The 21903-nt window shown below is 38.6% G+C and overlaps 1 protein-coding gene across 2 annotated transcripts in view; it reads left to right on the top strand.

The window, feature by feature from the left end:
• Positions 1–21310, top strand: part of N4BP1 (NEDD4 binding protein 1) — a 35308-nt gene extending 13998 nt beyond the window's left edge. Inside the window, exons 3-7 of one of the 2 annotated variants that reach the window (XM_050923060.1) lie at positions 12256–12386; positions 13522–13618; positions 16782–16889; positions 18927–19034; positions 20662–21310. In XM_050923060.1, coding sequence (XP_050779017.1) covers positions 12256–12386; positions 13522–13618; positions 16782–16889; positions 18927–19034; positions 20662–21007 — 790 coding nt within the window. In that variant the 3' untranslated portion in view covers positions 21008–21310. The remainder of the gene's footprint in view (positions 1–12255; positions 12387–13521; positions 13619–16781; positions 16890–18926; positions 19035–20661) is intronic. The other variant, XM_050923061.1, reaches the window with a different exon arrangement.
• The last annotated feature ends 593 nt before the right edge of the window (positions 21311–21903 follow it).

Raw genomic sequence — 21903 nt, 5'->3', positions numbered from 1 at the left:
GATTGAAACTTACAAATAAACAGTAACCTGATATTTAGTGTTCTGGCAGACAATTAATGAGCATCTTCTTAACAAGTGAAAACAAAAATAATTAACAGTAAGAATGTAATGCTTGAGCAGTGAGAATATTTTATAAATTATCAATGGAGTTAAGGGTAAGCATCACATTAAAATCTTATTATTTAAAAAATTGAGTAAAAGGGGGTTGGCTTTTTACATGTGCCTGAAGTTGTCTTGCCAATTTTTGCTTTTTTTTATAGTCGCATTTTCCTGCCTCTAAAAATATTTACAGTGCATTAATACTCCATTGCGATCAAGGATCAGGGCCCCACTGTGCTAGACACTGTGCAAACATGCAGTAAAAGTAGTCTCTGCTCCCCAAAAGTTGACAGACTAAGGGGAGTTGTGTATCTTGTTTGTTGCCTACTGGGTGCTGTGTGAAAGACTAACAAACAGAGGAAACAGTGAAAAGGACAGTGTACAAAATAAACTTACTGAAAAAAGTGACAGAGTCCCACATGCGTCTGACAAAGTGGGTATTCACCCACGAAAGCTTATGCTCCAATACTTCTGTTAGTCTATAAGGTGCCGCAGGACACTCTGTTGCTTTTTACAGATCCAGAGTAATACGGCTACCCCTCTGTTACTGAAAATAGATTTTTACCTTTCAGTTCGACTAATTTTAGGTGTTCGCAGTTTTTACCTGTACTTGTTAAGAGTGAAACTGAGGGCTGGTCTACACTCAAGCTGTAAGTCAACCTAAGTTGCGCTACTTCAGTTATGTAAGTTACGTAACTGAAGTCGACGTAACTTAGGTTGACTTACATTAGTGCCTATACCACAATGTGTTGATGAGAGATTCTCTCCCACTAACTTAACTTCCACCTCTCAGGGAGGTGGAGTACAGACATTGACAGGAAAATGCTGTTCCATCGACTTAACTTGTCTTCACCAGACTCACTAAATCGACACTGCTGCATCAATTGCAGCAGTGCTGATTTAGCTGTAAGTATAGATGAGCCCTGAGGTGGGACTTCTAAATTGCCCTCTCCTTTAGTTGATCTCATGTACCTCAAACTATGACGTTTGCAAGCAAATGAGTAGTAGAATGATTACTTGCTTGAGAATTCTTCATAGAAATGGAATGTGGAAGTGTGATAATCTAGGAATATTTCATTTCTTTTTTGAGGAAGTGCTGTTTTCCAGGAATAGACTAATTGAGCTTCCTGTTGCTCCACTGGCTAATGCTAAGATAAGAAGTAACCCTGTCTTGCTTTGAGTTCCTCTGCAATGAGAACAAAGAAACTGTCTACTATGAAAATAAGTATCTCATCTTAAAACTCACCAGCAAAAAGTAAAAATTGATTACTTACAGCAAAAATAAAATCAAACCAAAATAAACTTACACCCTGTATGGATTAATTTACTCCCGATTGGCTAGGGCAGGAGTAAGCTAGACTTCATGTCCTCCTTTAAAACAGATCATTTATTTTAAATATATTGCTTTAAAGGCAGGAAATACTAACTGAAGTGATATGAAGGACCTAATTATAGACATAAAACTTCAGGTGGCGACTGAGGTCAGTGTTTGAATGGGACACTTCAGAGAGTAGGCCAGAGTGCTGCCTGTAAGGGTGATTCAGTGAAGTATCCTATGCTGCAGGAAGTGCTCTCAGCTGGATGAGATATACAGCAGGTCTTATTCAATTGTAGCCATTAGATCCAAGATGCTGTTAAATAGAATTACCTTAAATCTGTGTCCTAAACAAATGTACTTTAGTTTAATATTTCTCAGAATATGTAAATTTTCCCTGCAATATCAATTTACAGCATTCTTTATTTCCTGCCCTAAACATTTACCGTTTCTTTATGCTGTTAAAAAGCTGGAATATAATTTCCCATCAGTATCTGTAAATATGTACGTATTTGTATATACATACATGCATGCAAATGTGAAGTCTCCAAACTTTTGCCTATATGAGGATACAAAAGTGGACTCTACTACACCTTGTACATCTAGAAGCAGCCATGGATTTAACCACCCAACCCACAACTCACAGTTCACTAAATTGTCCACTGCGTTAACAAGATTCGCAAATTTCCTTAGTTGTTAGGGAGAACATAACTTCCACAAATTCCTCCAGCTCCTTACCCAACCTAACATCACTCTCCAAGCCCCAGTTTCATTTGCACACTAGAAGAGGCTGATAGCTATCAACATCTGGATCCAATGAAAAGGATGAAGGACTTGAAAAGAGGCTTGCTTGGTCATAGAAAATGTGAGAGTGCAGAGGATGTCATGAATGCTTGTATACAACAGAATAATATTTAGTACAAAAATATCTTTGTTTTACCAAAGTACTTATGACTTAATATATATTCTATGGAACTCTTAACTGTGGATTATTTTGTAGTGTATCATGCTTCTGGTTTTGAAATCTCCTGGTTTTGAAATCTCCTCTCACTTACCTTTATAATGGCTTATAAAAAGTCAAAATTTATTGTAGTGCATTATAAACTGAATATCATTTCAAGTTTAGATATTTGAGGTTATGCAGATTGTGACCTTATTTTCTGCTATTCAGATGCAGATCATGGTTGTTTCTGAAGTCTCTTACTGTTAAGCTGCACAGTTAGTCCAGGTATCTCCGCTTCTAATCATATCTTTGGCGTGTACTTACCTACAATAAAGGTAGCTTTTCCCTTATTTTGCTGGGAAAAGGAGATTTGAACTTTATTTCATTTCTTCAAGGCTTTAAGAAAGATACCTTTCTTGCATTGGATATTTTAGCAACAGCTTGGCCTGGATCCTTCACATCCCTTTTGAGCTGGACATTTTTATTTTGTTGCATATGAATAAACATTCATGTGCTAAAGTTCCATTACTCAGGAAGAAATTTATGCCATAGCTGTTAGAGCCACAAAAGAAATTCAAAATTGAAGAAGAAAAAATCTGCATCTCTAGATGTTGAGTTGAAATTTCACGATGTTAAATCAGGTAGGGCTTTCGGCAGAAATTTGATCTCAACAGGTGCTGGTCTCATCAGATGTTCCCTGGACTCCTACAGATCATCCTTAAAGCCTGATAGCTTCTCAAAGAGAGATTAAAGAAAGCAATTTGTCTTAAAACAGCAGCACCTGTTAGTACTGTAGTTAAGGGTATATGTCAGATTCCTAACAAAGTATGTTACTTTAGGAGTTCATATTGTAGCTCTTAACTGTATTTCAATTTAAACTGAAATCCTAGAATACAAAACATCAGTAGTGACTAATTCTTTAGCCCTTAGTAGAATTAAAATAGGTTACTAACGTAAATATCATGGACTGAATTTTTGGCGTCTGAGAGATGTTACTTTGTGGGGTGCAGTGTTTTCTAGTTAGAACATCCTATTAGTCTATTGTCAGCATTTTTTAAATAGTTTAAAAATGGTCTAACTAGTGATACATTCCCAAAATTGTAGATTTTTTTCAAGGTTGCTCAGACATCACAGGACTAAGTGCATTACAAAAACTCTGATCTTTTCCTTCACCCTTTTATTCCATCTACTTTATGACAGATTTCTGTTTTTCATTTTCCGCTAGTGCTAGCCTGATGACTTCTGTTTCAGGCCACTTATATTTGCTGATAGTTGAGTAGACCTGGGAGTGTTTCCAGAACTGGCTACTATCCTCCTATCTCATCTCTTGGAACCTTACCCGTGGTCAGAGATTCAGTGCTTTCTGGCAGATCTCTAAGAGCATTCTTAAGGTTTCTTATTGTACCTTATTTCAAAAAGGTATTTGTAGCCTCCAGCACCGTAATGTCTGAGCACTTACTGCACTGATGGGCTTTAAATTCACAGGTGCCAAATATTCATCCTGAAAGTAGTTGCACACTCTTGCAGTCAGAGGACAAATCTTACTTTCACTGGCTAAATACAACTAATGCATTTTAAAGAGCAAAGATCTAATAATGGTCTCATGGACCTCTTTGTAATCAGTCCAGAAAGATTTTTTTTTTAAAAGGGGGGGGGGAGGAGTCAGAAAAGCAAGTTTTGAGTAAATGAATGTATCTGAGGAAATTGGCCTCTTTTTGCTTGTGGCATATCTTGAATGGTCAATGAAGTGAGTTAACCATTTGTTCCAAGATAAATAATTTACCCAGTCTATTGTTAGATAATGTAGGAAGCTTTCAAATACAGTGTGTTACCTTCCTTAAAGTATGAGGTTATTAACCAAAGGAGATAATTTGGTAGCTGTTATTCTAACTTCAGTTTAAGGACCCATAGGTATATCCTCTGAAGAATTAATTTGGATACCAGTCTTGAAAATGCCAGTATTATAAGAGTTAACTGAAGTATTTGATTAACACTTCCTGTCACTTGACTGTTGCAGTCCTGGTAGCTCTTACGGGGAAATTTTTTTATGACCCAGAACTGTGTGACATTACTTAAATAAAAGTACAGTGTTTTCATTACTGTAAATAGCTTTACAAATGAGCTATTTCCTCATGGTTCAGATTTTGTTCTTTAGAAAATAGTCATGCAAACTGCAAGTCATAATTGAGTCATAATTTGTCTTAACCTTTTTAGACCAATTTCCCAAACTTATATTAATGGAAAAGAAATGCAAATTGCTGGGGTTATGTAGAAAGTAACAAATCCACCACATCCTCTTTAATATCTGCTTATTACAGAAGGAGCATTTTTCTGGGGAAAGAGAATGGGGTTTTATGTAATAATATGAGCTCAAAATTCTGTCAGAAGATATGTGCATTGTTCTTCCTAGCACTCAAGAAGGTATTGGATGCTTCAAAAAATAAATGTCTGGATGTATTATGCTTGGTGGAAAAACTCTGAAATGACCACTCAATTAACAGATAGTGAATTAAAAAGAAAATACCTTAAAGCATTCTTAAGCCATTGCCTAAAGTTTCACTTCCATACAGACCCTTACTCTTAAGGCTTGTTTTTGTTACATTGTTATCTCAAGGTATAACTTGAATTTTGCCTCTAACCAACTCCCATCCGCACAAACAGCTCTCTAGCGTGAGCTGAGTGGTCCTTTAAGCTCAGACTAGCTTGCTGGTTGAGGGAGTGGTACAGGTTGAAGCCTGTGTGCTTTCTGATACTCAAGTTTAGGCTATGTCTACACTAGAGAGCTTACAGTGGCGCAGCTCCTCTGTTGTGAGATCTCTTGTCTAGCCGCTCTATGCCGATGGGAGAGAGCTTTCCTGTTGACATAGCTATTGCCCCTTATATCTAGCTCCAATTATTATTATTTTATTATATCTCCTAGAACTGGAAGGGACCTTGAAAGGTCATTGAGTCCAGCCCCCTGCCTTCACTAGCAGGACCAAGTACTGATTTTTGCCCCAGATCCCTAAGTGGCCCCCTCAAGGATTGAACTCACAACTCTGGATTTAGCAGGCCAATGTGCAAATCACTGAGCTGTCCCTCCCCTGCTTGTTGGGGGTGGTTTAATTATGTTGGCAGGAGAAGCTCTTCCACCGACATAGTGCTGTGCACCCTACCACTTATGCCAGCGAAACTGTCACACAGGTGTGACCTAAGTTTTGCTGACATAGTGGTAGTGTAGACATGGCCTTAGTAATGCTGTGGGGATGCAGCAGCTGGAGTTACAACTTGTCAGCTATTAATCAGATCACTGTATGCTGCTTATCCGATCAGTCTAGGCAGCTTTTGCTTTTGAGTGTTTCGCAGTATGGTTGCGCTCACTAGAGCTAGACTAGCTCAAGTAGAGTAACAAGATAACTTGCAGTGAAGACAAATCCCTACAGAATGTCTACACTGTATCTGGGAGCAAGCCTCCCAACCATGGTGGAAAGACTTGTGGTGGTGGGGCTTGTGCTAGTGTGCTAAAAATAGCTATGTAGACATTCCGGCTCAGGCTCTCAAGCCTAAATCAAAGCAACATAGCTATTTTTAGTGCACTAGTCTGAGCCTCACCACTACAAATCTGTGGATCCAGGGTGGGAGGCTCGCTCCCAGATGCAGTGTAGACTAGCAGTTCTCAAACTGTATTGGGACCCCATTGTAATGGGGTTGCCAGGGCTGGTATTAGACTTGCTGGGGCCCAGGGCCAAAGCTCATGTCCCATTGCCAGGGGCCAAAGCTCAGGAGCTTCAGCCCTGGGTGACAGGGCTTGGGTTTTGGCTTTGGCCCTCCTGCCCAGGGCAATGGGACTCGAATGGGCTCAGGCTTTGGTCTACCTGCTGGGGTCATGTGGTCATTTTTGTTGTCAGAAGGGGGTCACAGTGCAGTGAAGTTTGAGAACCTCTGTAGACATACCCTGAAGTGCTTTCCCTAAACCTATTCACAATGACACCTGCCTCCTTGTTCAGTCAGCTGAAAACTTTGATTACAAAAACATGAGGGTGAGGAAAGTTAGCTAGAAGTAACAGAGCCATCAAGAAGTTTAAATGCTTTACTGAGTATCTGATCTTTTGTCAAGGTTGTGCCCTTGATTTGTTTATTGCAGCCTTGTTGTGTATAGGAAAGGCCTGAGGTTTTTTTGGTTTTGTTTAAATCCACAGCTTTCTATGTACTTTAAAGTGGGGATTCTGTCATCTGCACCTCCAGCAAATCATGTCTCCTCTCCTCCCATGCAGCACACCTCTTTGGGAGGGAAAATCTCTGAAACTGAGTGGGCATCAGGCTCTAGACACACCTTTTGCCTTTTGAACTTTATTCTTTTAGGTTATGTCTATATAGGGAACAAGAAGTGTCTCTCTGACACGTTAATGTATAAAATCCTGGTTTAGGCAAGCTGTAGTTTTAAACACTTGTTACGTAGTTCAGGTGAACCCTAGGGGAGTGTTACTTCAGTCAGCTTAGAGTTTACCTTAACCAGCTAACTTGTGTTTAAAAACATACCTTTCTTTCTTAATGAAGAGAAGGCCTTTCAGGTGGACTGTGGGAAACATCCATGCAACATTAAAACAACATTTATTAAAATAAGAAAGAAAAATCAGAGCGGCATAAAAAATAGCATCTCATTCTTTGGAAAAGCCCAGCCAAGCTGGCTTCTCTTTTCTTAGTTATAGAAAAGAAAAAACCTTACATGTTCTAGAAAGCAAATGCTGTCTCTGACATTGTCCTGCTGCTGCTATGCTATGCTGCTTATTATCTTCTCTACTTTGCCTTGCTGTGGCCACACCCCAGTTGTAAATACACAAGTTGGGGAACACTGAATTCCATACGACATGAGCAACTGAGAATAAGATGAGTCTTTAGCAACAGTTACTTGCTATCTTTTAAAGGCCTGCCTAGTTCAAGTACCACATTTCACAGTTCAGCTTCTTCAGCAGTGCCCCGTTTACCCAGGCTTTATTTCGTTGTTGTTTTATTACAGTAGTGCCTAAGGTCCAACTAAGAGTGGGGGGGGGAGGAGAGAGCATTGTGCTAGGCATTGTACAAATCCAATACTCAACTGTCCCTGCCTTGAAGAACATAGTCTCAACAGCCAAGACAGATGCAAGGTGGGGAAGAGGGTAGAACACAAGCAGTTTAAATTCTTTATCAGTTTTCTCTTGCCATGAATTATCAATTGATAATCTTAGACCCCCTGACCCAATCCTACCTTCTCTATACATAATAAAGCAGCACAAATGCCCCTCCCCTCTTTTTGCCCATGCAGATCACCTTTAAGGAAGACGCACTCTCTTTATCACTGCACATTTTGCCTGCCTGCCAGCTCCATGAGTCTTGAGGGTCAAGAGCTGCTGCTCTAAGGCTTCTGCCTGGACAGTTTGATTACATGAGAGAGATTGTAAGTCTGTTGTTCAAATGCAGGTGGCAAAATCATTCCTGTCACTTTTTTTTTTTAAAAGTTTTGCAACGAGAGACTGCAGGAGAGGCATAACTTACAGTTTTAGGAGCCGTTGCCAGTTCTGCTGCTTTCTGTAGCCTCCAAATTCTACACTCTTTTTTAAATAAAAATAACCCTTTTACAAAAATACAATCATGTGAATTAATGTGTTCTTTTATAGCAGAGTTTTCTGCAAAACAAGAATCAGTAGCAAAGATTTGAATGTCAAAAGCCAACTAAGACTATTCAGATGCTAAAATTATGAGGCATAGGTGTTTTGTTTCTTTTACAAAAAAAAAAAAAGGTTGCACAGTAGGGTGTTGAAGGTAAGGGTTTTCTGTGAGGGCTAACTCTTTATGACAATTGCATTACTTTATTTAAATGTTGATGTTTGTTGTGTGAAGCACACACAGTACTATTTCTATCAGGAAAAAGCACAATCATGTTGTGTTACATAAATGGAGCCACATTGTTTCTCATTTACAGTTCAAATATAATTAGTGGTCTATCTTTCCCCTTCTGCTCCAGCCCCACTCAGAGAATTGATCTGTAGGTGGCATCAAAAATAGAAAGCAAGGATGAAATTTAGAAAAAGGAGGATTTTAAAAAAAAAAAAGAGGGGGAGGATTACTGGGGATTAAAGTGTGGTACAGACATTAATTTAGGATGTCTGCTAGCAGATCTTATTTTATAAGTTGGTTATTTAGTTGATCTAAAGTCTTTACACTAGCTGTTCAAGGAATAAGTGTAGACTTCAAAACATATTTAGGGTATGTCCACGCTGCAGCCAGGAAGTGTGATTACAGTACACACAGGAATACCCAAGGTAGCTTTGATCTAGCTAGCTTGCTAAAAATAGCAATGAAACCATGGAGGTGCGCAACGTTGCCAACTCCACATATAGCAGGAAGACCCTAGACAAATCCTGAAAAGTTGCTAGATGTAGCTGTTTAAGCACTCAAAAGGAGCCAAAAATTAATATATATTTGCACACACAGGCAAGTATAATCACAAAATAATTCACAAGCAGCTCAATAATGTTATTAAAATCCGTTCCATGCTGTTCTTACTACATTCTGTTGCAAACCAGAAGCAACTACAACAGTACACTATCATCAGAAGGGTGCCCTCTGCTCACTGAGAAGGAAACTGCAACCCTCTGCTCATTGAGAAGAGCGCTCTGTTCACTGCAGTCCAGGTTAGCTGGGGTTAATTAAAATCAGCTGAACCTCCCTTTCTTGCCAGCCTGGATTTGAGTCTACAGGTTAATGAAAGGGAGATCCCAGAACCAGGGGGAAGAGGGCATTCTTCTGACCTGAGCTCAGCGCTGCAGGGACCCAAGAAAATAGACTTAAAAACAAAAATCCGCTAGCCAGACCCCCCTCTCCCTCCCATGCTTCCAGGGTTTCATTTCTGAAAACAGCTAGGCAGCTAATCCCAGGCCAAGCCAGGAAAAGGAGTAAAGGGGAACCTAAATCAAGCTAGCTCCACCTTTGATCCTGTAGTAAGGGCTTCATCCCTGGAGGCACAGTGCCCCTCCTCCCCATGCCGCGATGGGGCACATGGTCCTGTCTCATCCCCCACCCCCATCTTTCATCCTTGCAGCTCTCCTAACTGGGTGGAGGAGACAGGTTAGCCAGTATAGCCGTATTTCCCTGCATCACAGGGTGTGCTGCCTATTACGGAGCAGTGAGAAAGAACACATTTGAGTAAAAATAAGCCCTGGCAAAGTGCTGCTTTCTCCAAAGTGTGCTTGACTTTAGTAACATATAATTAGCTTCCACAAACTTCTTTTCCTCAACTGCAGATTAGAGTGATCTCAGCCCAATAAGCCCTGGACTGTGGTTCCTTCCGAGGACATGCTCAATTGAGACATAATGTTGTTGACTTGGTGCGCAACAGAATGTAGTAAGACCAGCATGGAATGGATTTTATTAACGCTATTGAGCTGCTTGTGAATGATTTTGTGACTATACATATTGGTGACTTCTTTCTCTGAATGTCACTGTAATTGGCAGTGAAACTCGCTAAATTTGTCACTGGTCACTTTGACACTTATCTTCTCACTAGGGCAAAGGTAGGCAACCTATGGCTCGTGTGCCAAAGTTGGCACATGAGCTGATTTTCAGTGGCACTCACACTGCCTGGGTTCTGGCCACCGGTGCGAGGGGCTCCGCATTTTAATTTAATTTTAAATGAAGCTTCTTAAACATTTTTAAAACCTTATTTACTTCACATACAACAATAGTTTATTTATATATTATAGACTTATAGAAAGAGACCTTATAAAAACGTTAAGATGTATTACTGGCATGAGAAACCTTAAATCTGAGTGAATAAATGAAGACTCAGCACCCTGCTTCTGAAAGGTTGCTGACCCCTGCACTAGGGAAACCAAAAAGTCACCAAATCTAGTGAAAAAAGTAGCTAAATTGGCGCAAGCCACTTGAGTGAAGCTCTTCTGGGACTTTCCGTATATACTTGGGCAGCTAGTCCATGTCATTGCCCATGCTGCTGTGGCTTCGCTGGTATTTTTAGTGAGATAACTAGATCAAAGATAGCTCAGGTGTGCCTACCTGTGCTACATCACACCTCCCAAATGCAGTGTAGACATCCTAAAGTACTGAATAATGCAGCCTCCTGCCTTATTTCTGAGATCCCTGATCTGAAATGCATATGATCCACGATGTGTATAGTTCTTGCATCATGCACATAACTTTACATTCTCTTGGTGTCTGCCTGATTAGAAAACCTGACATGTGTGCTGAAACCTGCTGCCCTCGTTTCTGTTCAGAGCGATGTTTCATTAAGTTGCTTTCCTGTTGATTTAAATTCTGTTGAACCTGTTATAATCTAACCTGCTGTCTCTACTTTGTGTGTGGCTCTCCTATAAATCTGACTTCTTATCTGTAGAAGGATATGAAACATAGTGATTTTAAAAATTTAAACTGGTATTAGTCTTGTTTAATCTGTTTCATAAACTTTCAGTGAGATTTTGTTTTGTAATATAAGGAGATCTATCTCTACCTGTTGCTATTTAAGTCTTCCCTTTGCCCAATTCTCTTATCTAGTTCAGTTCTTGAAATTGGGTGGACTGCTAAGTGGCCTATGCAACTTTTTCATTTGGGAAGTTGGATGCTGGAAATCATGGTTTCTGGAATAAAAACTTAAATTCTGTTCAATATTTGGCAATTTTACATGTACTGAATACTGTTCCATTCATTTTTGCTGAACTGCATCCGTTTCTTTTGCATATAAAAGCATTATTATTCCTATCTGTTTACATCCTATCCCTAGTTGGAATTTTTTGAACAGCTGAGTCTAATCATTTTCAAGAGTAACTTTAGTAGGAGATAAAAATTGAAGTATTGGGCTGTTACACTCAGGGCTCAATATTTATTTTAACTGTAGCCACTTTTATAATCCAAACTGTAATTGCTGTGTATTATCACTAACCCTTGCTAAAGTCTGTAATACATAATATTCTTCAGGACTATAATCATACAGTTATTAGATACTTTAAACATTTGTAATGGAAGGATTTAGCTACTGATTTGGGAATCAAATTCTTACCCGCCTGTTTTCATTTCTTAACTTCCATCAAGTCTTGCTGTGTAACAAATTATCTTAACTTCTGGTAAATTGACCTGTATCTTCCATGTTAGGCTAGTTCCATGCTTTCTTGTTTTGCTTTTCTTTATTAGAGCCACTTGGCTAGGTCACAGAAATAGGAAGGTGATACCACTTTATTCCTGTTTGTAGTTTATCTGAACTGCAAAAAATTCAGGAAGCTTAGCCTCAGAGGTATTACATAATCGATTGATCTTGCTAAAAATTACTGGCCCAAAATATTGGATAGGAAAGGAGTGAAGGGCCTTCTGTTTCCCAAACTCAATATCTGCTACTCCAAGGAATCTAACAAGGCAGTTCCTAACATCTGGCCCTCCCGGTGAAATATGTTTTGGTGCTAACTGGAGAGAAGGTGGGTCAGGTGCTTTGCAGCACAATACTTATTTTCATTATAATTAATTGGATATGGATCATTTTAATCTGTAATTGATAGCTAATCATAAAACTAGAATATGCTTCAACTTTGGAAGTTCTCAGCTGCTGGGCTCTTCACAAGGGCCTGGTACCTGCCATGACTGATGGCTGTAGTTCTGCCTACAAAACTTGAATCAGGCTAATCTGTGTATCTGCCTTGCTTTGAAAGGGAGGAGTCTGGTAATATGGCAGAAGAGACACTTCTCCCTTTTTTGCACTAAACTCTCTTTCTTGTATGGAGCACCTTGTATGTAGCTAGAGCAATAAGCATTCCCCCACCTTTATTTTTTGATGGTATTGTATTTATAGTGTAAGATATAACTTCACCTTAACACTTTGAATTTCTTCAATGTTCATAGTTGCACAACTCATCATGAACCAATCTCACTTGTTTTTTTATAGTCATGGTCTACAGAAGTTCTTCTCCTGTCGAGGAATTGCAATAGCTGTTGACTACTTTTGGAAACGTGGCCATAGAAATATTACTGTGTTTGTTCCACAGTGGAGAACAAAACGTCATCCTAACATCAAAGGTGAGGCAAATAATGTCCTGCTTTATTTTCTTTTGGATTCAATCTAAATAACTCTCTTTCCAAGTTCAGCTCTTGATATTTGGGACCTGTCACAAAAATGTAATTGATTAATGACCTAATTTTGAATTGCTAAGTAACTGACATTTCTATTAAGTTTTTTTTACATTTCTCTGAATTTTATTGAATCACTTGACAATATTCAGTTAGGTGTTATATACTTCATCTTTTATACTTTAATATTTGGGTATTTAGAGAAATCTTTCCAGGTTTTCTCAACAGTGTTGAAGACCATTATTTGAAGAGCTGATAATTATTTCACTTTCATTAAGACACTGAGGGTGCATCTTTATCATAAAAAACGTATTCTTACCTCGAGTTAGCTAAGATAAGGTAAAACCCGGCATGTTTGTCGGTTCATGAGAGTTAGCAGGTGGAGTTAAACCTTAGGTGCTCCCATAGTCTTTAACTTGACCTAACTTGTGTGAAAACTACAAACTACCTTGTCTTCACTAGGTTTTTAACTTGTGGTAGCTAATGTGAGTTAACACATCTTTTTCCTAGTGAAGGCAAGGCCTTAATGCTTACAAGTCCTTAAACTCACAGCTTTACCTCTCCTCCACTATTCTTAATTTCTTTTAAAATCATTCTCACCTCTTGAATAATTTTAAATTTTTAAACTTATTTATAAGACTGAGCTAGTTCATCCTTGAGACAGTTCTGTGAAGTAAAGAAGCAGTAGCTTCACTTTTAATTAAGAAAATAAAACACTCAGTTAATGGGATTTTTGGGTGCTCACCATCACTGAAAATCAAGCTTGCTGTTTAGGTGCCTAACTTTAAGCACTCTAGTTTGAAATGTTTTTAATCCAACTGACCTGCCACGGGTGGAGATGGGTTTTAGAGGCAGGTTAGAATTTAGAAACTTATGGGCCATTGACTCCATCCACGTCAGACTTGCCAGCAGTAGTCCATTTCTAAGATGTAGCGTGCCACCCATACAGATCAGTAGGTACTGTTCTCAGAGAAGATAAGCTGTTTTGTGTGTTATGTAGACTAGATGTAAATTCTGTAAATAAACACTTTAAAGAAGAAAGCCTTGCCTTTAAAACTGAATGTTTGTTTTACCCTTTTAACAGAGCAGCATTTTTTAACACAGCTCCAGGATGTTGGAATATTGTCTCTAACTCCTGCAAGGATGGTATTGGGAGCAACAATTGCTGCTCATGATGACAGGTATGAAAGATGGGAGTTAAATCATTTTAAAAGATACACAATGATTCTGTCACACCTCATGACTGATATTGTGAGGTAGCCATTAACCTGGAGAGCCAAGCACCAATTTCATGTCTAAGAGGTGTTCCATATTTTTGTGTGCAACTGTGGTGTATCTGTCCTACCCTTGTACACCTTCTGCTTTCAGAATGTCAGTAAGGCCAGCATTTTTAATGGCATTATATGTAGCCAAATCTTAGCAACTTTAAACTATCATCATTCATCCTTGCATGACATGGGTATTCTGTATAATTTGGTAGCTTCTCTCATTAAAACTTGTCATGGATTTTAGTCCTCACTGAGGACAAGTGTCTTTGACAAGTTTTGTATAAACCACTTGCTGAGGTTTACTAATTTATAACCCATTGACTTGTGGAGATTGAATACACACGTGTCTGGATCTGTGCTCATTGAAATAACATGTGAACTACTGAAGAGGAACTAAAGAGGGACTTTTTGCCTGACCCGTTTTCTACCTTCCAGCTCCTAAGATGGCATGGGAGAGACAAGAGATTGTTACCTTGTGCTTGAGTTCCATAGGTTGCATATGTTGAAATGCTGACTCTCAAGACTTGCTGCACTCAAGGTGATCATAGCCCTCGTGTGCCATATCGTAGTAAACTATACACAAAGACAGTTAATGTCAGACTTGTATCCCAGTTTTATTTAGAAACATGTCAACAAAATATCATGTTTATCTTAAACACCACCTCCAACCTTGAAGTTCTGGGGAAGTCTTTCAACAGATCTGTCTCACTTATCGCAAGTGGGGTGTTTCTTCCCACAGTCAGTTAGCTTTCTTAATCATTGAATGATTTCTACTAAAGTCTCCCAGTGCAAAGGCCACTAGTTAAAAGAAACTTTTCTAGCATGCCCTTCTATCAGCTAACCCTTTAAAAGTTGGCAAAGACGAGCAGCTGAAGCTCTGAGCTAGCCATCTGGAAGCTAGCTTTTTGGCTGCATCTCCCTCCCTCCCAGCTGGTAAGCAATCCACCCTTTTGTTTTTCTACTGACTAAGGAGATGGCATGTTCTTGCACGTAGTGCATGACTGATGTTGTTGAATATGCAGTCTAACCATCATGTACTCATTAAACATGAAAATAAAAGTAAATGCACCAGCACATTTTAGTAGTTCTTAAAAATAAATAACCAAATAAATAAATAAACCCCGCAGGGGTCTGTTTTGGGACCGGCTCTGTTCAATATCTTCATCAACGATTTAGATGTTGGCATAGAAAGTACGCTTATTAAGTTTGCAGACAATACCAACTGGGAGGGATTGCAACTGCTTTGGAGGACCGGGTCAAAATTCAAAGTGATCTGGACAAATTGGAGAAATGGTCTGAGGTAAACAGGATGAAGTTCAATAAAGATAAATGCAAAGTGCTCCACTTAGGAAGGAACAATCAGTTTCACACATACAGAATGGGAAGAGACTGTCTAGGAAGGAGTATGGCAGAAAGAGATCTAGGGGTCATAGTGGACCACAAGCTAAATATGAGTCAACAGTGTGATACTGTTGCAAAAAAAGCAAACGTGATTCTGGGATGTATTAACAGGTGTGTTGTAAACAAGACACGAGAAGTCATTCTTCCGCTTTACTCTGTGCTGGTTAGGCCTCAACTGGAGTATTGTGTCCAGTTCTGGGCACCGCATTTTAAGAAAGATGTGGAGAAATTGGAGAGAGTCCAGAGAAGAGCAACAAGAATGATTAAAGGTCTTGAGAACATGACCTATGAAGGAAGGCTGAAGGAATTGGGTTTGTTTAGTTTGGAAAAGACAAGACTGAGAGGGGACATGATAGCAGTTTTCAGGTATCTAAAAGGGTGTCATCAGGCGGAGGGAGAAAACTTGTTCACCTTAGCCTCCAATGATAGAACAAGAAGCAATGGGCTTAAACTGCAGCAAGGGAGATTTAGGTTGGACATTAGGAAAAAGTTCCTAACTGTCAGGGTAGTTAAACACTGGAATAGATTGCCTAGGGAAGTTGTGGAATCTCCATCTCTGGAGATATTTAAGAGTAGGTTAGATAAATGTCTGTTAGGGGTGGTCTAGACAGTATTTGGTCCTGCCATGAGGACAGGGGACTGGACTCGATGACCTCTCGAGGTCCCTTCCAGTCCTAGAGTCCATGAGTCTATAAAACCCCCTCCATTAATGCAATGTTATGTCAGAAAATTAAAAGGTACAAAGTGTAGGCAATCCATAGTTGTTCCCACTGTAGTTATTTTATGTTCTCTCATCTCACATACTTTTAAACTTATGCCTTAAAATAGAACAGCATTTATTATAATACAAAATGCGGTATACTTTCAGTGGAAAGACTTCTGATTGCTGTGGAAATCAGAGTATCACATTGTGTTTACATTGAATCTGTGTTCACAGAATTATTTATTCTTTTTAAACTCTGTACATCCAAAATAGTTCATAATTGGTATTTTTAAATAGCAAAAAGTGGGATTGTTTATTTCCAGAGGAATAAACAACTTGTGTACTTTCAAGGTGGTCCCTGTATTTCTTGTATTACTATATCAATAATAAAAACTTGCATTAATTTTAATCATATAATTATGAAAAGGATATATTACTCATTGATAAAACAGCTGATGAAACAGGCAAGCGTAATGGTAGTAATGCAGTGGGGCTGAAGTATTATCCTGCTGCACAAGGGGACACAGCAGATTAGCCAAAAGAGAATGTGTGGCAGTGGACTTAGGTTGAATTGTGTAATGAACTTTCAACTTTACTGGTTTATTTTAGACATGCAGCTTTATTTACCTCTACATACACTTTTTGTAAAACTAATTCAACGTTCTTAGTTAGCATTTCTATGATAACCACCAGCAGCAAAGACTTAACTTAAAAACATGCTTGAGTAAGCAGTGCAGCTTGCAATCAGTTGAGGCTTGGGATTCATTTTTTAGTTGGTTGGTTGAGGTCAACCAGTCCCTCTTTATAAAAACTTTTAAAACACGTGTTTTATTTAGCAGAACTACACTGTCTAATTAGGGAAGGCTCCTCTTATATGACTATGATCCTTGTTTTCTAGCTGATGTGAATGGCTTTGGCCAGGACTAAACTGAAAAAATATTTTAACTGTCTTTGAAATAAATGTTGTTGTAGATTTTTGCTGCATCTTGCTGATAAAACTGGAGGCATTATTGTTACCAATGATAATTTCAGAGAATTTGTGACGGAATCATATTCTTGGAGAGAGATTATTGAAAAAAGGTAATTATGTGGATTTATACAAACTCTAAAAGAGAGTCCTATCCTTATGCTCTAGATGCCCTTAATATAATTTTTAAAATAATGCTGAGACATAAATTTTAGCAATACCATACAACAAAACTCCTCACCTGACATCCTGCTCCAACAACTTACCCCCATTTTCAAACATCTGGGGGGCAAAAAGGCATATCTGAAAGTAATCCTTATTTGGGCTGTTTTAGACTGAGGTGGGAAGAAAATTTAAAGTTGTGCCTCCCTCCCCCTCCTCTCCCAAACATCCTGCCAGTAGTCCCTCCCATTGAAGATGCATGGTTACATAAGCTTGAAAACCTTTGCTAATCTCAGCTATGGTACTTCGGCATAGGGAGCAAGGCGGTTTGTCAGACAGGTAAGTAAGTCCGAAGCATTTAAGGCTTTGCTTGTCAAAACCAGTAGCTTGGTTTCTGGATGGAATTTCACAGAGCACAGACCTCTGATTCTTACAGTGAGATACTCCATTTCTCTGCTGGGTCATTGCATGCTGCAGAATCTTTAATTTATCGGTGGTTTTAAGGAGTAGCCTTTTATAGGGTCCACTGCAGTAGTTTAATCATGAAACGACAAAGGCATATTGTAAATACCATTTTGGTGCTTCTGTATTGTAGCTTTCTCATTTTAATGAAAAAATACAATGGCCAATGCCATATGGGTATTTATTAATTTCAACACTTCATTGATAATTTTTCCCATAGACTTTTTTCAGTGCTTTCTATTCTGAACAAGTTGATTTTTGTCAAACTATCCCAATTAATGACATGGAAAAAGCCATATTGCAGGTACAATACACCTGCTTGTTTACCTGTAAACAACCTCCTTCAACAATTAACTTTTAGTTTCTTAAAGTTATGTAAACAAAGTCTAAAATCTAAATGTAAAATCTTAAAAATTGGGTGTGTCATATTAAATTATTCCATATTATTCAGGGTCTAATCCCAAGTCAATGGAAAGAATCCAACTGGCTTCAGTAGACTTTGAAACGGGCCCTATAGTCTTTTAGTATTTTGTCTTCTGAATAAGTAGTTTTTATTAAAACATTGTTTCCCAAACTTGGGACGCCACTTGTGTAGGGAAAGCCCGTAGCGGGCCGGGCCGGTTTGTGTACCTGCCGCAGCCGCAGGTCTGGCCAATCGCGGCTCCCACTGGCCGCGATTCGCCGCTCCAGGCCAATGGGAGCTACTGAAAGCGGCAGCCAGTATGTCCCTCAGCCCACGCCGCTTCCGGCAGCTCCCATTTGCCTGGAGCGGCGAACCGCGGCCAGTGGGAGCTGTGATCGGCCGGACCTGCAGACGTGGCAGGTACACAAACCGGCCCGGCCCGCTACGGGCTTTCCCTACACAAGTGGCATCCCAAGTTTGGGAAACACTGTATTAAAGGATTTAAATAGGAAGAAGGTGATTAAATGGTACAGAAATAATCTCTTCCACTATTGTATTTCATGTTTGTATTTAGTGTATATATAAACACAGGAACTTCTGATTAATGCTAAAGATTTGCAGCCAACTAACTTTAAATAAAAAAATCTTCACACGAGACTAGTCAGCATCTAGTGCCTGTCCCCTGGAGACACTCTATTGTGTTTTGGTCACAGATCCCAATCAGTTGTGCGGCTTGCAATGATGTAGGAGTCTTGAGCTAATCATTTGAATATACGGACAAGGAAGGAGAGTTTAAACAAGTATAATACAATAAAATCTTCCGTAGTCCTTTCTCTCTCTCACTTGTTTTGCAGTGGCCCAGACCTTCCAGTTTAAGAACCTACTGTAGTCAGGAATAGTGGTGGGATTTTCATTTCCATATGATCACCCATTAATTCATGATTTTGAAAGGGAATGTCATTTTTAGGTATAGCAGAATAGAAGTTCATTGATCAGAATGCATTGATTCTGGCTATGAAATTAGGTGGCTATCCTGAGGTAGTTAATTCTACATATTGGGAGTGGGAGGTTGAAAAAACTAATTGTATTGGTAGAGCTATTTCATTATTATTTACTGTTGCAGATTGCTCCAATACACATTTGTTGGGGACATATTCATGGTTCCTGATGATCCGTTGGGAAGAAATGGACCTAGATTAGAGGACTTCCTTCGGAGTGAATGCTGTTTTAGGTATAGCAGTCTCTTCATTCTGCTTTGAGAGCCAAGGCTTACAAGGGGCAATAAATGCTTTAACTGAAACCTGAAGCAATTTACTTAAACAAACAAAGTCACAGTGTACAGTGTGAAAAATATATTAAGAGCACAAGCTCTAAAGATGTAATAACTTTACAGGAAAAAAATGTGTTCTTATTTGTTACCTTAATCTGTTCAAAAAGTGGTGGTGACATTATATGCATCTAACCAGGATCTCACAATAAGTAAGGCAAGTGCCTCAGTAACTTCCTCTAAGGTTTGACTGTGGTGGCGTTACATAAATGTGGTGGTCCACATAGCATATTGGTATTACACAAACCTATGATGCATAACTAATGACTGTTTCCTAAGAAATAGAATGAGTTCATCTAAATATATCCTTGAATTACCCCTTACTGATGATCAGCATTTGGATGATAGGAGCACTATAGCAAAACCTAAGATAAATAGACATAATAACAGTATATTCTGCACATGAGAGACACAACTTTTTTCCTATTTCTGTTTTCATTTTCCAAGCTACCCTCAGGTTACTACATCATACTATTAAGAATGCCTGCCAAGACTTCTGGAACTAAATAACTGTTAAATCTATTTCATTTTTAATCTTAATTTTGTTTTAAAATGTGTAGATTTAAATTTACTACCACATATTCAGAAATATATTTAAAAATCAGATCTTCCTTTATATTCTTACAAAGACATGAGTTCAGACTTTTGTTTTTTCCATTGCACCACGTAATGACTTTCCTAGTCTCTAAATCAGCGAAATGAATCTTGAACAGATAAGTAGTGGCAATATTTTCAGCATTTGGAATAGAAAGAGCCCTGATCTGGGGATTCTTGACACTTAACCTTAAAGCTTGAAAATACTACAGTATTTATATTGATGATGATGATCATAATAATAAACACGTAACTCTTTAAAAACACGACTGTTTCATTAGAGATAAGATAAAAATAGTTATTGGCTGATTTTCAGCATCATGTATGACAGTTTATGTAATGAACTGGCTGACTTAATAGTTTTTTTTTAATCCATCTCTACTGTAACTAAGTAATACTGAAGTTTGTACATGGCATTTTGTAAAAATGTTTAACTGATTACTTGAATGTTTTGCTGTATGTTGAGCACTCTTTACCCGTCTAAAACATGCATCACAGCCAGTCATATCTAATGGTAATCCATGTTACTATCTCTTAAGTTTCAGATTTGAAGTCCCTAGCTAGATTGTTATACACCTCTACCCCGATATAACGCTGTCCTCGGGAGCCAAAAAATCTTACCACATTATAAGTGAAACCGCGTTATATTGAACTTGCTTCGATCCACCGGAGTGCGCAGTCCCGCCCCTCCGGAGCACTGCTTTACCACGTTATATCCGAATTTGTGTTATATCGGGTCATGTTATATCAAGGTAGAGGTGTACTTACTGTTTTGTATCACTTGGATGGAATCAAGTGAACTGCATCTTTAATCCAAAACAATCTGAAGAATATTAGAATGTAGGGGTTCAGAGGCTTTGTTTTGCCTACACTTTTTATACTCAGAACAATATCACATCTTCCTTAATTTACCAGAGATTTCATTTTTGTTCTGTAGAGATTTTCCACCAGCACAAATAACTCTACCGACTGGAAGACTGCATTCTTCTGAGACCTCACACTTCATGCCAATACCCAACTCATGCAGTAATAATAGACAACCTATGAACCAAGTACATGGTGGTCCTCCATCTGCCAGGTTTCCATTTGAACCAAACTTGCCAAACATACAGACTGGTCTAACAATTCCACCGCAAAGATCTACTGCAGAAACAGTACAACTAAGGGATGCATTGATAAAAATATTTCCTGATTCTGAGCAAAGACAGAAGATTGATCGAATACTAGCTGAACATCCATTCATGAGAGACCTTAATGCACTATCTGCCATGGTGCTTGACTGAGTATGATACAGGGGTCTTACATTGCAACTGATCCATCTAAGCTTTGAATGTCAATGTGAAGATACATGTTGCTCAGTGTCATGTCACTTTATGAATATTCAAAAAATAATACTTTTATTTGTATAAAAAGATATGAACTATTTTTTGTGCATATCCCTAGGGCTTTCAGGCCTCAGCCTTTTTTGGTAAATTAAATTATGCTGCTATTACAGATTTGTATTAACATTTTCTGTGAAAGAAAACAAAACTTTACTTCTGCCTCCTTGGAATTGTTTATTAAAGAAGTAGCAGTTCACTTTAGAATAGTGTATTTGTACTCGTTTCTAAATTATACTTAAGGGGGGGAAGGTCATGTTTGACATATACTCAAATTAGAAAAAGCAGCAAAGAATCCTGTGGCACCTTATAGACTAACAGACGGTTTGGAGCATGAGCTTTTGTGGGTGAATACCCACTTTGGATGCATATTAGAATATTTATTTTAAAATATAAGATGAAAATGGAACCTTTAAAACAGTTTACCATTGGGGGATGTATTTGCCAGATGTATGCACATAGGCTCATTAGCATTAAGTACACACTTTCAAGTAATTGTTTCTGTTTTGTTTTGCCACTGGGTTGGAATTGCTTGTACTATTATAATTACATTTTCTCTGTATTGTAGAAGTAATGCCACTAGGTGGCATCTTGAATTCATTAGTTTGTAATGACCAAGAAAAGGGCTTCTAACTGAAATTCAAATATGCCAATTGATATAATCAAAAGAACATACAAGCAAAGAGAACTAAATTGATGACTGAGACAGTGCTACTGTGGCACCATTTAGGAAATAGTGAGAGGGCTGTTGAACATAATTTTAAACAACATTATTCACATAAAAACCTTACAGGAAAGAA

Source organism: Gopherus flavomarginatus, chromosome 14 (assembly GCF_025201925.1).
Source record: "Gopherus flavomarginatus isolate rGopFla2 chromosome 14, rGopFla2.mat.asm, whole genome shotgun sequence".
NCBI classification, from domain to species: Eukaryota; Metazoa; Chordata; order Testudines; family Testudinidae; genus Gopherus; species Gopherus flavomarginatus.
The sequence above is the reverse complement of the archived record's forward strand: the minus strand, read 5'-3'. Positions and strand labels throughout refer to the sequence as shown.